Below are 16,802 nucleotides of genomic sequence, written 5' to 3'. Positions count from 1 at the left end.
AACATGATGAAACTCCATCTCTACTAAAAATACAAAAAATTAGCCGGGGATGGTGGCGGGGGCCTGTAATTCCAGCAACTCGGAAGGCTGAGGCAGGAGAATCGCTTAAACCCGGGAGGCAGAGGTTGCAGTGAGCAGAGATTGTGTCATTGCACTCCAGCCTGGGCAACAAGAGCGAGACACCATCTCAAAAAAAAAGAAAAAAAAAGATATTGTGCAAATGGTTAGATAACCACTGAAGTTTGCATTTTACTCATTAGGTTAAAGTAATAAAGAGACCTTTATTCTCTCTTTCAAAGCCATGGACAGGCTGTGTTTATATACGGGCATTTATAATGCCTTTTGTTTTTAATCTCTCTCTTTTTTTTGTTTTGTTTTTTGAGAGATGGGGTTTTGCCATGTTGCCCAGGCTGGTTTCAAACTCTTGGGCTCAAGCAGTCCTCCTTCGTCAGCCTCCCAAAGTGCTGGGAGTACAGGTGTAAGCCACCATGCCTGGCCCTTTTCTCTTTCTCTTTTTCTTTTCTTTTCTTTTTTTTTTTTTTTAAGACGGAGTCGCGCTCTATTGCCCAGGCTGGAGTGCAGTGGCGCAATCTCAGCTTACTGCAACCTCCGCCTCCCGGGTTCAAGAGATTCTCCTGCCTCAGCCTCCCAAGTAGCTGGGATTACAGGCACGTGCCACCATGCCCAGCTAATTTTTGTATTTTTAGTAGAAACGGGGTTTCATCATGTTGGTCAGGCTGGTCTCGAACTCCTGACCTTGTGATCTGCCTGCCTCGGCCTCCCAAAGTGCTGGGATTACAGGTGTGAGCCACCACACCTGGCCTCTTTTTCTTTTTTTAGAGACGAAGTCTCACCATGTTCATAAGGCTGATCTTGAACTCCAGCCTCAACCAATCCTCCCATGTTGGCCTCCCAAAGTGCTGGGATTACAGGTGTGAACCACTGTTCCCCTCCCTCATCTCCTTCTTTTTTTTTTTTTTTTAAGAGTATATGCCTTTTAATCATTTTTTTTGGTGGGGGGTGATAAATAGTTTACAAATTACTTTGCTGTCTAGAGTGAGCCAGTGTGGTAGAAAATGCAGCAATTAACCTAAACTGGTTTACAGATGGGAAATCCAATGGGAAACGGTGCTGCTTTTGTGCGGGAGATACTCTGAACTGATGCCCAATTCAGACCCACATAATGGTTCAGACACTAGAGATAGAGTTTTAATTCTCACTAAGAAAGGTAAGATGGTAATTATATTTTTCAGGACATAATTGGAATATCATTTGGAGAAAGTGTCATGGAAGTTCTGCGTCCACAGCTTATAAGAATTGATGGCCGGAATTACAGGAAGAATCCAGTCCAAGAACAGACCTATCAACATGAAGAAGATGAAGAGGACTTCTATCAAGGTAATCCTAGTTGCTCTTTGGTCAGATAAGAAGTAAAATGTCCTGTGTATTGTAGGATCAATTTTTTGTTTGTTTTAATGTGTTTCTCTGTCAGCACTGAAATTTGAGATGTTTGGCCTCTTATAGCTCCATTTATGTTCATGTCTAAGGATACTGATGAGTTTGAGTTTAGCTGAAGTGTTTTTGCAATTTATAAGTTATTATGTTTCTTCTTTGTACAGAGGTTTAAATATCATAAAGAGAAATTTTAGTTATTAATATTAACCATTAATATTCTATGACAAAATTAAGTTCCTTTGTAGAGTTGTAATTATTATTAATAATATTATTTGAGATGGAGTCTCACTCTGTCACCTAGGCTGGAATGCAGTAATGTGATCTCCACTCACTGCAACCTCCGCCTCCCAGGTTCAAGTGATTCTGGTGCCTCAGCCTCCTGAGTAGCTGGGATTACAGGCACGTGCCAGGATGCCCAGCTAATTTTTGTATTTTTAGTAGACAGGACTTCACCATGTTGGCCAGGCTGGTCTTAAACTCCTGACCTCAAGTGATCCACCTGCCTCGGCCTCTCAAAGTGCTGGGATTACAGGCATGAGCTACCGCACGTGGCCCTAAAGTAATTATGTATACATTTTTGAAATAAATGAACGTATGTATTTAGTCCATTGCCCAATAATGTTACCAAAATCCTCGGATGCTCATGTCCCTTTTGTAGAACATCGTGGTATTTGTATGTAATCTACACACATCCTACTTTAAATCCTGTCTTATAATACATATAATACCTAATACAATGCAAATGCTCTGTAAATAGTTGTGGTACTGCATTGTTTTTTATTTTTTATTTATTATTATTATTTTTTGAGACAGAGTTTTGCTCTTGTCACCCAGGCTGGAGTGCAGTGGCGTGATCTGGGCTCTCTGCAACCTCTACCTCCCGGGTTCAAGCAATTCTCCTGCCTCAGCTTCCCCAGTAGCTGGGACTACAGGTGCCTGCCACCACACCTGGCTAATTTTTGTATTTTTAGTTGAGATAGTGTTTCACCATGTTGGCCAGGGTGGCCTCAAACTCCTGACTTTGGGTGATCCGCTTGCCTTGGCCTCCCAAAGTGCTGGGATTACAGGCATGAGCCACCATGCCCGGCCTGTATTGTTTTTTAATTTATATTATTTTTATTGCTGTATTGTTATTTTACTGATTTTTTTCCAAGTAAATTTTTTTGTTTTTTTTTTTTTTTGAGACGGAGTCTCGCTTTGTCACCCAGGCTGGAGTGCAGTGGCGCGATCTTGGCTCACTGCAAGCTCTGCCTCCCGGATTCACACCATTCTTCTGCCTCAGCCTGCTGAGTAGCTGGGACTACAGGTGCACGCCACCATGCCCAGCTAATTTTTTGTATTTTTAGTAGAGACGGGGTTTCACCGTGATAGCCAGGATGCTGGGATTACAGGCATGAGCCACCATGCCTGGCCGTAATTTTGTTTTTAAGAGACAAGCGCATTCTGGAGTGCAGTGGCACGACCTTGGTTCACTGCAGCCTTACCTCCCGGGCTCAAATGATTCTCCCACATCATCTTCCTGAGTAGTGGGGACTACAGGCATGTGCCATCATGCCCAGCTAATCTTTGTAGAGATGAGGGGTTTTACTTGTTGCCCAGGCTGGATTTTTTTTTCAAATATTTTCAATCTGCAGATGGTTAAATCCACAAATGGAGAATCCCTGGATATAGAGGGCCAACTGTATATAGAAACCTTTGATAAAGTTTAGTTTATTAATCAGACACAGTAGGAGATTAATAATGATAACTAACAAAATAGAACAATTATAACAATACATTGTAATAAAAGTGATGTGAGTATGGTCTCTCTGTCTCATACCCAGTATCTTATTGTAGTAATAGTTTCAGACAGCAGTTAACTGCAGGTAACTGAAACCTTGGAAATCGAAACCACAGATGAGGGGGAACTACCATATGCATATGCTACCTTCCCAGGGTTCCAAGACTGAAAGATTTAAAATAGTCATTATGTGTTTTTTTATGGTTTACTTCTTATAAGATCAGATCAGAAGGAGTATCAGGGCAGTGTCATGGAATGTACAGTGTCCGACTGTTCTTTATGCCTGTGTATTGCTTTTTTTAAACCCCAACAGCGGTTGACAGCTAAGGCGAAAGCTGTTGTCCACAGAGCAACATTGTTTCTGAGTGAGATGTCATGGTTTCTGTGCAGGCTCCATGGAGTGTGCTGATGAGCCCTGTGATGCCTACGAGGTGGAGCAGACCCCACAAGGATTCCGGTCTACTGTGAGGGCCCCCAGCTTGCTCTATAAGTGAGTCATGTCCCCAACAGCTTCATGGGGAGACACTTCCAGGAAACTCAGCGGGAAGTGGACTCTTTGGTCTTCCATACTTATTGCAGTGCTTGATTACTAATGACAAAATAGTGTAGTGTTATGTCCTAAAATGTCAAAGGACTGATTGCAGATTAATTTCATTGTTCCACATGTATCACTAAGCTGATTTTGACTCTTGTGTTAGGCCATTCTTGTGTTGCTATAAAGAAATACCTAAGGCTGGGTAATTTATAAAGAAAAGAGGTTTTGGCCAGGTGTGGTGGCTCACGCCTGTAATCCCAGCACTTTGGGAGGCTGAGGCAGGTGGATCACCTGAGGTCAGAAGTTCAAGACCAGCCTGGTCAACATGGTGAAACCCCGTCTCTACTAAATATACAAAAATTAGCCAGGTGTGGTGGCAGGCACCTGTAATCCCAGCTACTTGGGAGGCTGAGGCAGGAGAATCACTTGAACCTGGGAGGCAGAGGTTGCAGTGAGCCGAGATTGTGCCATTGCACCCCAGCCTGGGCAACAAGAGTGAAACTTAGTCTTAAAAAAAAAAAAAAAAAAGGTTTCATTGGCTCATGACTCTACAGACAGCACAAGCATGGCACCAGCATCTGGGGAGGCCTCAGGGACCTTTTACTCTTGGCAGAAGCTGAAGTGGGAGCAGGCGTGTCACATGGTGAAAGCAGGAGCAAGAACGATGGGAGGTGAGATGCCACACACTTTTAAACAACCAGATCTTGTGTGAGCTCACTCATTGCCCAGGAGATGGTGCTAAGCCATCATGAGGGATCCACCCCCATGATCCAAACACCTGCCACCAGGCCCCACTTCCAACACTGAGGGTTACATTTCAACATGAGATTTGGCAGGGACACAGATCCAAACCACATAACCTTTTATTTATTTAATTTAATTAATTTATTTATTTTGAGATGGAGTTTCGCTCTTTCACCTAGGCAGGAGTGCAATGGGACGATCTTGGCTTACTGCAACCTCCGCCCTCAGGGTTCAAGCCATCCTCCTGCCTCAGCCTCCTGAGTAGCTGGGATAATAGGTGCCCACCATCATGCCTGGCTAATTTTTGTATTTTTAGCAGAGATGGGGTTTTGCCATGTTGGCTAGGCTGGTCTTGAACTCCTGACCTCAGGTGATCCACCTGCCTCAGCTTCCCAAAGTGCCGGGATTATAGGCGTGAGCCACCGCACCCAGCCTATTTTTATTATTATATTTTTGAGACAGGGTGTCTCACTGTTGCCAGGCTAGAGTGCAGTGGCACAATCTTGGCTCATTGCAGCCTTGACTGCCCAGGGTAAAGTGATCCTCTCACCTCAGCCTCCCAAGTAGCTGGAACTGGCACACGCCACCAAGCCTGGCTAATTTTTTGAATTACTTGTAGAGATGGGGTTTTACTATGTTTCCTAGGCTGATCTTGAACTCCTGGACTCAAGTGATCCTCCCACCTTGGTCTCCCAAAGTGTTGGGATGAGCCACTGTGCCCAACCACCATATCCCATATTACCTTTTAAATATCTTTTTTTTTTTTTTTTTTTAAAGACAGGGCTTTGCTTTGTTACCCAGGCTGGAGTGCAGTGGTGCGATCTCGGCTCACTGTAGCCTTGACTTCCTGGGCTCAAGTGATCCTCCCACTTCAACCCCCCAAATAGCTGGGACTACAGGTGTGTGCCACCATGCCTGGCTAATTTTTTGTATTTTTGGTAGAGACAGGGTTTCTCCATATTGCCCAGGCTGGTCTTGAACTCTGGAACTCAAGCAGTCCGCCTGCCTTGGCCTCCCAGTGGGCTGGTATTACAAGTGTGTTAAATATCTTTTGAATCTACCAGCTATCTGTATCTTCACTGCTACCTGCCTGCCTTTAGCCTGCTTATTGGTCTCTACACACACACACACACACACACACACATTTTTTGAGACGGAGTCTCACTGTGTCACCCAGGCTGGTGTACAGTGGCATGATCTTGGCTCACTGCAACCTCCTCACCTTTGGTTCAAACGATTTTCTTGCATCAGCTTCCTGAGTAGCTGGAACTACAGGCCTGCATTACTACACCTGGCTAATTTTTGTATTTTTAGTAGAGGTGGGGTTTTACCATGTTGGCCAGGCTGGTCTCGAACTCCTGACCTCAGGTGATCCACCTACCTCGGCCTCCCAAAGTGTTGCGATTACAGGCGTGAGCCACCGCACCCAGCCACAAATGGTTTCATTTCATCAACCTTGATAGCATTCTGAAACACCTATTAAAGATAAAATTCTCCTGGAATATGACCAAATCAGGCTCTAGTGACATTTTTTCCTAAGAAACATGATTTTAGAAAGTTGTGGCTCAGTTTCCTGGAAAAAAAAAAAAAAAATCAGTGTAACAGGTCTTGGTATGAATCTGCTATTGCTAAGGTGTGTAAAAGTTCCTTGCATGATTCTAACTTGATAATCTTTTGATTTCTCTATATTCTAAGCACTCATTATGTGTCAGGTGACTTGCATGTTAAATTAAGTATTGGGTCTGATAAATCCTAATTAATAGATAATATTTACTTGGAAGGCTGGGTGTGGTGGCTCATACCTGTAATCCCAGCACTTTGGGAGGCCAAGATGGGAGGATTGCTTGAGCCCATGAGTTGGAGACCACCCAGCTTGGGCAACATGGTGAGACCCTGTTTCTACAAAAAATAAAAAATAAAAAAATAAATTAGCCAGGTGTGGTAGTGAGTGCTTGTAGTCCCAGCTACTTGGGAGGCTGAGGCAGGAGTATTGCTTGAGCCCAGAAGTTCAAGGTTACAGTGAGCTATGATTGTGCCAATGTAATTCCACCTGGGTGACAGAGCAATATCCTGTGTCAAAAAAAAAAGTACTAAGATTTCTTTCTTGGGAATAATTTCTGTAGGCTTATTTGGATCAAGAAAGAAATTACCTGGCCAAACTAATTTATAATCAGAGCCTAATATTGTCAACACCTGTCCATGGGTTATGTCTCATGCTGTGGTTCTTAGCCTCAGGTACACAGGAGAATCATCTGGGGAGCTTCTAAAAATCCCAGTGCTTGGGTGCACCCCAGACCAATTAAATCAGAGTCTGTGGGAGCAGGACCCAGGTATCACTATTTGAAGCCTCCCAGGTGATTGCAGTGTACAGCCAAGAGTGAGAACCACTTGACCTGGTAGGAATTTCCTCTTATGTATTCAACCAAGGAGTCACCTTGTCACTGCTTATTTGTATTATTGTAGCGAATATTTTATTTATTTTATTTTATTATTTTGAGACGGAGTCTCACTCTGTTACTCAGTCTGGAGTGCACTGGCGTGATCTGGGCTCACAGCAACCTTTGCCTCCCTGGTTCAAGTGATTCTCCTGCTTCGGCCTCCAGAGTAGCTGGGACTACAGGCATGCGCCACCACGCCTGGCTAATTTTTTTGTGTTTTTGTTAGAGACAGGGTTTTGCCACGTTGGTCAGGCTGGTCTTGAACTTCTGACCTCAGGTGATCCTCTGCCTTGCCTCCCGAAGTGCTGGGATTACAGGCATGAACCACTGTGCCCGGCCTATAGTGAATATTTTAGATTTTCCATGTAAACCTCTTTTCAGTTCAGCTATACTTTTAACTGAAAAGGTGCCAGTATAGGTTTAATGAGGATAGCATATGTCATGCTGCACACTTGTTGACTTCGACGGGGCTGGCACCATGTTAGAGAGGCTGCGGAAGAGACCCAGAGCCAGCAAATGAGACACAGGGTTTATTGAGGGGACTTGCATAAAGGGTGGTGCCGTGGTGGTGGGCTGGGCAGAACTTCAACTGCTTGGAAAAAGCATACAGTTTATATAACATTTCCACTTAGCACCCTGCCTCTAGCAGCCATCACCTGGCAACCTTTATTTAATCCAAAACAAAGGGCCTCAATCCTTTGTATGGCCTGGGTTCCATAAATGGGTCAGGGATTCAGATGTTCCTCATAGATAAAGGAATGAATCTCTGGGTTGGAATGAATCCCAGCCAGATTCCATAGCTTGGAACTCTGAACACGTAATTCTTTTTAGATCATACGGTGATTCTCAGGTAGGCTTAAGTTATTACTGTCAGGGTCCTTCTCCCGGTATGCTTAATCTACTAATGTTAGGGGCATCTGCCCTACAGCATGGACTGTATGGAGCTCTGTGCCACTTATTGGGAAGCTCTTTCATATATGATCACATTTAATCCTTACGACAACCTTATGATAAATAGGTATTATTCATTCTATTTTAATTTAATTTTTATTTTTTTTGAGATGGGAGTTTCGCTCTTGTTGCCCAGGCTGGAGTGCAATGGCACGATCTCGGCTCACCACAACCTCCGCCTCCCAGGTTCAAGCGATTCTCCTGCCTCAGCCTCCCGAGTAGCTGGGATTACAGGCATGCGCCACCATGCCCAGCTAATTTTGTATTTTTAGTAGAGGTGTGGTTTCTCCACGTTGGTTAGGCTGGTTTCAAACTCCTGACCTCAGGTGATCTGCCCGCCTCAGCCTCCCAAAGCACTGGGATTACAGGCGTGAGCCACCATGACTGGCCTCTTTTTTTTTTTGAGACGGAGCCTCGCTCTGTCACCCAGGCTGGAGTGGAATGGCACAATCTCGGCTCACTGCAACCTCTGCCTCCTGGGTCCAAGTGATTCTCCTGCTTAGCCTCCCGAGTAACTGGGATTATAGGCATCTGCCACCATGCCTGGGTAATTTTTGTATTTTTAGTAGAGACGGTGTTTCACCACGTTGGCCAGGCTGGTCTTGAACTCATGACCTCAGGTGATCCACCTACCTCGGCCTCCCTGGGATTACAGGCGTGAGACACCACGCTCAGCCAAATTTAATTTAATTTTATTTAGTTATTTTTTTGAGACGGAGTCTCCCTCTGTTGCCCAGGCTGGAATGCAGTGGTGCGATCTCTGCTCACTGCAACCCCTGTCTCCCAGGTTCAAGCAATTCTCCTGCTCAGCCTCCCAAGTAGCTGGGATTACAGGCGCCTGCCACCACACCTTGCTAATTTTTTTTTTTTTTTTTTTGAGATGGAGTTTCACCCTTGTCACCCAGGCTGGAGTGCAGTGGTGTGATCTTGGCTCACTGCAACCTCTGCCTCCTGAGTTCAAACAATCTCCTGCCTCAGCCTCCCGAGTAGTTGGGATTACAGGTACCTGTCACCACGCCTGGCTAATTTTTGTATTTTTAGTGGAGATGGGGTTTTACCATGTTGGCCAGGCTGGCCTCGATCTCCTGACCTCAGGTGATCCCCCCCACCTCGGCCTTGCAAAGTGCTGGGATTACAGTTGTGAGCTACTGTGCCCGGCCTTGAGCCACCTTGCCTGGCTTTGCTAAGTTTTTGTATTTTTAGTAGAGACAGGGTTTCGCCACGTTGGCCAGGCTGGTCTTGAACTCCTGACCTCAAGTGATTTGCCTGCCTCTGCCTCCCAAATTATGGGATTACAGGCATGAGTCACTGCACCTGGACTATTTTTATTTTTTTAGAGACAGGATCTCAGTTTGTCACCCAGGCCAGAGTGCCACTGTGTGATCATAGCTCACCATAGCCTTGAACTCCTGGGCTCAAGGGATCCTTCTGCGTCAGCCTCTCACTTCATTTTGATAAGTGAAGAAGTAGGCTTACAGTGGTTATATGACTTCCAAGGTTTATTTGATTCTAAAGCCTTTTAAACCTCAACCACTTTGCTTTCTTAGGTGCTGAAGCCTACATTATTAATAGCACTTTGAACCACTGCTTTTTGTGATAGGCTTGTTCACTAGCCACATAGTAGCAAACTGGAGCCTGACAGAAAGCACTCCTAATTGGTAAGGTGGGAAAACAAAGGCCTCACAGAGTTTGGTGCCCTACAGTCTCTCTCCCAGCACCACAGGAAAACCACTTGGAAATTACAGACTTCCAATTTTCCTCTAAACATCTTATTTTTAAAAACTGGCTTACTGGCCGGGCGCGGTGGCTCATGCTTGTAATCCCAGCACTTTGGGAGGCCGAGGCGGGCGGATCACGAGGTCAGGAGATCGAGACCACGGTGAAACCCCGTCTCTACTAAAAATACAAAAAAATTAGCCGGGTGTGGTGGCGGGCGCCTGTAGTCCCAGCTACTCGGAGAGGCTGAGGCAGGAGAATGGCGTGAACCCGGGAGGCGGAGCTTGCAGTGAGCCGAGGTCGCGCCACTGCGCTCCAGCCTGGGTGACAGAGCGAGACTCCGTCTCAAAAAAAAAAAAAAAACAAAAAAAACTGGCTTACTATAATAGATCTTAAGGGAAGTAATTGGGCTTTGTTATCCCATGCAAAAACAAACGAGTAGTTTCAGACATAGTCATCCGTAGTATTGGGTACTGTAATTGAAGTCATAGAGGTTAAAATAACATTGATGACAAGGAGTTCTTAACTCGATAGCCCTGTGATGGCCTCTTAGTGCTTTATAGACTCTGAAACTTCTCTCTTGGGATTCGGTAGTCTCATTCACTTGAACACATGAAATGACTGTGGGTTCCAGAAGATAACTTTGGATTGTCAGAATATTTATACTTGGAAGTCCAGGCAAGTAATGTAAATGAGTCAATAAGTGATTGAAGTGGGAGTGATGGGGATTGTGAGCTCATGTCGTGTGTTCATGGGGTACTTGAGAGTTGGCTGTAGCTCACTGTTGCCATGAGTCCTCAGATATTCTAATTTTTCTATTGAAAATAATTGAAAAAAAAAATTTATTTTTTGAGACAGAGTCTCGTTCTTGTCGCCCAGGCTGGAGTATAGTGGTGCGATCTCAGCTTACTACAACCTCCACCTCCTGGGTTCAAGTGATTCTCCTGCCTTAGCCTCCCAAGTAGCTGGGGTTACAGGCACCCTGCTGTCACACCCAGTTGATTTTTGTATTTTTGTAGAGATGGGGTTTTGCCATGTTGGCCAGGCTGGTCTTGAACTCTTGACCTCAGGCGATCTGCCCGCCTCAGCCTCCCGGAGTGCTGGGATTACAGGCGTGAGCCACTGCCGCCAGCCTAAAATATTTTTTTAGAGACGGGGTCTTACTCTGTTGCCGGTGTCAAACTCCTGGTCTCAAGCAGTTCTCCCACCTCAGTCTTTTGAGTAGCAGGGATTACAGGTGTGAGCCACTGCACCTGCTGGCCAGCTTTTCTTTCACTGAATTGCAGACCCAGATTTTAAATCTAATTTCGAGAAGCAAACAGGTGTTGGGCATGGTTTTTCTATCACTGCATTGAATTGGCTATAGGGCCAAAAACTCATCTTTGCCAATGACTTTACTGCAGCATGTTCTAAAGCTAGATGACTTGTAATTTCTTCCACAAATATTGGGCTTTTACTGAACTACTTTTCTGTAAGGGAGTATCTCTTGTCACAAAGGATTTAAACATAACGAGGTTCTTTATTTTGGTGCATTTTGACTTAATCTTCTCTTAATTACTTTATGTTACAGGCATATAGTTGGAAAGAGAGGGGACACTAGGAAGAAAATAGAAATGGAGACCAAAACTTCTATTAGCATTCCTAAACCTGGACAAGATGGGGAAATTGGTGAGACTCAGTAGATATAAGTTACATTTGAAGTCACTTTTGCACATTTATGGAATAATGTAACCAACTGCAGTGTTTAGTAACTATGTTTTCTGTGGGGTTCTAGCTATGGGCTTTTTCTTTTTTTTTTCTTTTTTTTTTTTTTTTTTGAGACGGAGTTTCGCCTTTGTTACCCAGGCTAGAGTGCAGTGGTGTGATCTCGGCTCACTGCAACCTCCGCCTCCCGGAATCAAGCGATTCTCCTGCCTCAGCCTCCCTAGTAGCTGGGATTACAGGCATGTGCCACCATGCCCGGCTAATTTTGTATTTTTAGTGGAGTCGGGGTTTCTCCATGTTGGTCAGGCTGGTCTTGAACTCCTGACCTCAGGTGATCCTCCCCTCTTAGCCTCACAAAGTGTTGGGATTATAGGCATGAGCCACCGTGCCCGGCCAGCTATGGGCCTTTTTATGGTTTATCAGTACCAGTCTCCCAAATGAGGAAAGATGGAATTATATAACCTTATTTTGATTGAGTACCTGGGCCTTAATTTTATACTTTACCATACATTGATGGAATAAAGCTTCTAGATTTCACTGTGTATTAGGAGATTTCTTTTTATGCTTTGGTACCTTGAAATGGATTTGTGAATTGTTTCCAATTAGAATTAGAGAAAATCAATGAGATCAGTGAATATGAAATAAAGTTCAGCCTTTTCCACTGTGCTCTCAATTTTTTACCCTTGATTTTGTAGACCAGGAAGGAAATTATAAGAGTAATGATTAAAATAATATAACTTGACTCAAATAACTGTTCTGATAAGGAAAAATAGTTTAGCAGTATAAATCAAGTTAGAAAGTGTCTGTACCAAGCCTCAGTATAAGCCCAGGGCATAGGCTTTTGTTGTATGTGCAATGGCTTTGAGTGAGGGGCATTGTTTGGACAAAACTGTAAACTCATTCTGGAAGGATGGAATTTTTTTTTTTTTTTTTTTTTTGAGACAGAGTCTCGCTGTGTTACCCAGGCTGGAGTGCTGAGGTGCAATCTCAGCTTACTGCAATCTCCACTCCCCAGGTTCAAGTGATTCTCCTGCCTCAGCCTCCCGAGTAGCTGGGACTACAGGCATGTGCCACCAAACCCAGCTAATTTTTGTATTTTTTGCTAGAGACAGGGTTTCGCCATGTTGGCCAGGCTGATCTCAAACTCCTGGCCTCAAGTGATCCACCCACCTTGGCCTTCTAAAGTGCTGGGATTACAGGCGTGAGCACCGTGTCCGGCCGATGGAACTTTTTTAAAGTCAAAGAGTGCAGCAACCTCCAATAATTCCAATAACACAGAAAAAGTACATTTTCTTTTTCTTTTTTCATTTAAAAATTTTTATTTATTTTTTATCCAGACAGGATTTCACCATGTTGCCCAGGCTGATCTTGAACTTTTGGTCTCAAGTGATCTGCCTGCCTCAGCCTCCCAAGGTGCTGGAATTACAGGCATGAGACACCATGCCCGGCCTTTTAGTCTTTTATTTTATTTTATTTTATTTTATTTTATTTTATTTTATTTTTGGAGACAGAGTCTCTGTTGCCCAGGCTGGAGTGTAGTGGCATGATCACAGCTCAGTGCAGACTCTACCTCCTGGACTCAATCAATCCTCCCATCTCAGCCTTGCATAGCTGGGTCTACAGGCACACGCCACCACACCTGGCTAATTTATTTGTATTTTTTGTAGAGACAAGGTTTTGCCACATTACTCAGGCTGGTCTCGAACTCGTGATCTCAAGCGATCTGCCTGCCTTGGCCTCCCAAAGTGTTGGGGTTACAGGCATGAGCATGTCGCCCAGGCTAGAGTTGATTGGCTCCATCATAGCTCACTGTAGCCTTGAACTCCTGGGCTCAAGCAATCCTTTTCCCTCAGCCTTCCAAGTAGCTGGGACTACAGGCACTTGCCACCATGTCCAGCTAATTTTTAATACTTTTTGTAGAGATGGGGTCTTGCTATGTTGCCCAAGCTGGCCTTGAACTCCTGGGCTTGAGCAATCCTCCTTGGCCTCCCAAAGTGCTGAGATTATAGACATGAGTCACTGTGCCTAGCCCCATTTTCCATAAATGTTCATAGATTGTAATAAGTACTCTTTTTTGTTTTATGTTATGTAAGAATAATCACCTTGACTGGGGACAGTGGCATATACCTGTACTTCCAGCACTGTGGGAGATTGAGGTGGGAGGATCACTTGAGCCCAGGAGGTCGAGGCTGCAGTGAGCTATGTTCATGCCACCACACTCCAGCCTGGGTGACAGAGCGAGACCCTGTCATACACACACACACACAAAAGAATAATCACTTTGACAGCAGATAAGTAGCAATTGACTTTTTGGACAACAGTGCTGTCCAAAAGAACTTTCTGTGATGGTGAGAATGTTCTATATCTGTGCTGTCTAGCACAGGAGCCGCACGTGTCAGGTACTGGTCATATGTACGACTTTGAGTACTTGAAATATTGCTAGTATGAAAGGAACTGAATTTTTTTTTTTTCTGAATTTTTACTTTTTCTGAATTCTGATTAATTTAACTAGCTGCATGTGGGCTCCCATATTGGCCAATGCAGTGACACAGTTTTCTCTAGGTAATGTCAACAAACTCTAGCATTAGAACTTTTAACAGCATTTGGAAGGACTTTTATTAAAGGAAATATTCAGTTTATTAGAATTATAAGTGCAAAATTTTATTTTCCGTAAGTTTTAACATTCAAGTTACAAATACCAAAGTCATTTTATAATTGCATTAAAACTTCATCTTTTTTTTTTTTTTTTGAGATGGAGTTTCGCTCTTGTTGCCCGGGCTGGAGTGCATTGGCGTGATGTCGGCTCAGCGCAATCTTGGCTCACTGCAACCTCCACCTACTGGGTTCAAGTGATTCTCCTGCCTCAGCCTACCAAGTAGTTGGGATTACAGACATGCACCATCATGCCTGGCTACTTTTGTACTTTTAGTAGAGATGGGGGTTTCTCCATGTTGGTCAGGCTGGTCTCGAACTCCCGACCTCAGGTGATCAGCCAGCCTCAGCCTCCCAAAGTGCTGGTATTACAGGTATGAGCCACCATGCCCAGCCCTAATTTTTTCTGATTATAAAATTAATACATGCTTTCAAAAAAGAGAAAGCTTGCAGAAATTATATATAAGGTATACATGGAAGTGTCTTATAACATGAACCCCAAACATAATTGCTATTAACACTTGTTATATGTTCCCCATTTTTTCTATCTGTGTAGTAAGTTATATAATATTTTTTATTGCAGTAAAATTATAACATGGTGTAAATGTGGAGACCCTAGCCATTTTAATATACTAGAGTCATTCCAGAACTTATCCAGAAAAGGGTAGACAGGCTATAAAGACTCCATTTTAACTTAGCACAAATGTTGCAGTGTGAAAAACTAGTGTGTCAGGCTGCGCTTGGTGGCTCATGCCTGTAATCCCAACACTTTGGGAGGCCTAGGTGGGAGGATCACTTGAGCCCAGGTGTTCAAGGTCAGCCCGGGTAACATGGCAGAACCCTATGTCTACAAAAAAATACAAAAATTGGCTGGGTGTGGTGGCACGTGCTTGTAAGTCTCAGCTACTTGGGAGGCTGAGGTGGGAGGATCTTTTTATCTGGGAAAGTCGAGGCTACAGTGAGCCATGATTGCGACAGTGCATTCCAGCCTGGGTGACAGAACGAGACTCTGTCTCTAAACAAACAAACAAACAAAAAAAGAGAAAATAAAAACTAGGCAGGCGTGTTAGCTCATGCCGGGGTGGGCGGATCATGAGGTTAGGAGATCGAGACCATCCTGGCTAACACGGTGAAACCCCGTCTCTACTAAAAATACAAAAAAATTAGCCGGCCGGGCGCGGTGGGTCACGCCTGTAATCCCAGCACTTTGGGAGGCCGAGGAGGGCGCATCATAAAGTCAGGAGTTTGAGACCAGCCTGACCAACATGGTGAAACCCTGTCTCTACTAAAAATACAAAAATTAGCAGGGCATGGTGATGCACACCTGTAATCCCAGCTACTCAGGAGGCTGAGGCAGGAGAATCGCTTGAACCCGGGAGGCGGAGGTTGCAGTGAGCCAAGATCGTCCCGCTGCACTCCAGCCTGGGTGACAGAGTGAGACTCTGTCTCAAAAAAAAAAAAAAAAAAAAAAAAAAAAAAAAATTAGCCGTAATCCCAGCTACTTGGGAGGCTGAGGCAGGAGAATTGTTAGAACCTGGGAGATGGAGGTTGCAGTGAGCCGAGATTGTGCCACTGCACTCCAGCCTGGGTGACAGAGCAAGACTCTGTCTCAAAAAATAAAAATTCAAAATTAGCTGGGTGTGGTGGCTCACGCCTGTAATCCTAGCATTTTGGGAGGCTGAGTCGGGCAGATCACAAGGTCAAGATTTTGAGACCAGCCTGGCCAACATGATGAAACCGTCTCTACTAAGAATACAAAAATTAGCCAGCTGTGGTGGTGCGTGCCTGTAATCCCAGCTACTCGGGAGGCTGAGGCAGGAGAATCGCTTGAACCTGGGAGGTGGAGGTTGCAGTGAGCCGAGGTCGTGCCACTGCACTGCAGCCTGGGTGACAGAGCAAGACTGTCTCGAAAATAAAATAAAATAAATAAACTGGCTTATTGATCTTGTAGAGAAGTAAAGTATATAGAAAAACCAAATGTACTGGTTAGAGTAAATTGAATTGTGATGTGAAGTCAAGTCTGCAATTGCATTCATGTGATATTTGCTGTCATTTACCCATTTCTTTTGTGTCTCCTAAATTAGAGAAATCAGAGAAGGAAATGATCTAGTAGCTTTTAATCCTCTAGACAAGGATCCGGTCTTGTCTGTTTTGAAATCTCAGGCAATGGAACATCAGAAGCTTCCCCACCTCCAAACCCTGTAGAGACAGAGTTTCAGTAAATTGCCTGGGCTGTCTGGAACTCCTGGCCTCAGGCAGTCCTCCTGCCTTGGCCTTTGCCCCAAAGTGCTGGGATTACAGGCATGAGCATGCGTTGCCTTCTTTCTTTTCTTTCCTTCCTTTCCTTCCCTTCCTTTTCCTTCCTTTTCCCTTCCCTTCCTTCCCCTCCCCTCCCTCATCACCCCTTCCCTCCCCCCCTCCCTCCCCATCCCCCCACCCCCCTTCCCTTCCCCTCCTCCTCCCCCCTCCCCCTCCCCTCTCCCCCTCCCCTTCCATTCCCTTCTCCATCCTCCCTCCCCCCTCCCCTCCCCTTCCCTTCCCCTCCCCATCCTCCCTCCCCCCTCCCCTCCCCTTCCCTTCCCCTCCCCATCCTCCCTCCCCCCTCCCCTCCCCTTCCCTTCCCCTCCCCATCCTCCCTCCTCCCCTTTCCCTTCCCTTCCCCATCCTCCCCTCCCCCCTCCCCTTCCCTTCCCCCCTCCCCCTCCCCTTCCCTTTTTCTTTCTCTGTTTTTACTTATTTTGGGTATCCCTAAGGGTAGAATTTCTGGGTTATATGGTAAGTCTATGTTCAACTTTATTTATTTATTTATTTATTTATTTATTTATTT

The 16,802-nt window shown here is 44.8% G+C and overlaps 1 protein-coding gene across 7 annotated transcripts in view; it reads left to right on the top strand.

The window, feature by feature from the left end:
* Window positions 1-16,802, top strand: part of ASCC1 (activating signal cointegrator 1 complex subunit 1) — a 131,087-nt gene that overhangs the window by 2,208 nt on the left and 112,077 nt on the right. For 4 of the 7 annotated variants that reach the window (XM_063637210.1, XM_055274625.2, XM_055274624.2 and 1 more), the window contains exons 2-4: window positions 1,254-1,398; window positions 3,626-3,725; window positions 11,190-11,287. In XM_063637210.1, the coding sequence (XP_063493280.1) occupies window positions 1,287-1,398; window positions 3,626-3,725; window positions 11,190-11,287 (310 nt within the window). In that variant the 5' untranslated portion in view covers window positions 1,254-1,286. Of the gene's footprint in view, window positions 1-840; window positions 933-1,253; window positions 1,399-3,625; window positions 3,726-11,189; window positions 11,288-16,802 lie in introns of all 7 variants that reach the window. The other 3 variants (XM_063637212.1, XM_063637213.1, XM_063637209.1) reach the window with 1 other exon arrangement.

This window comes from Symphalangus syndactylus, chromosome 4, assembly GCF_028878055.3.
Source record: "Symphalangus syndactylus isolate Jambi chromosome 4, NHGRI_mSymSyn1-v2.1_pri, whole genome shotgun sequence".
NCBI lineage: Eukaryota > Metazoa > Chordata > Mammalia > Primates > Hylobatidae > Symphalangus > Symphalangus syndactylus.
The sequence above is the reverse complement of the archived record's forward strand: the minus strand, read 5'-3'. Positions and strand labels throughout refer to the sequence as shown.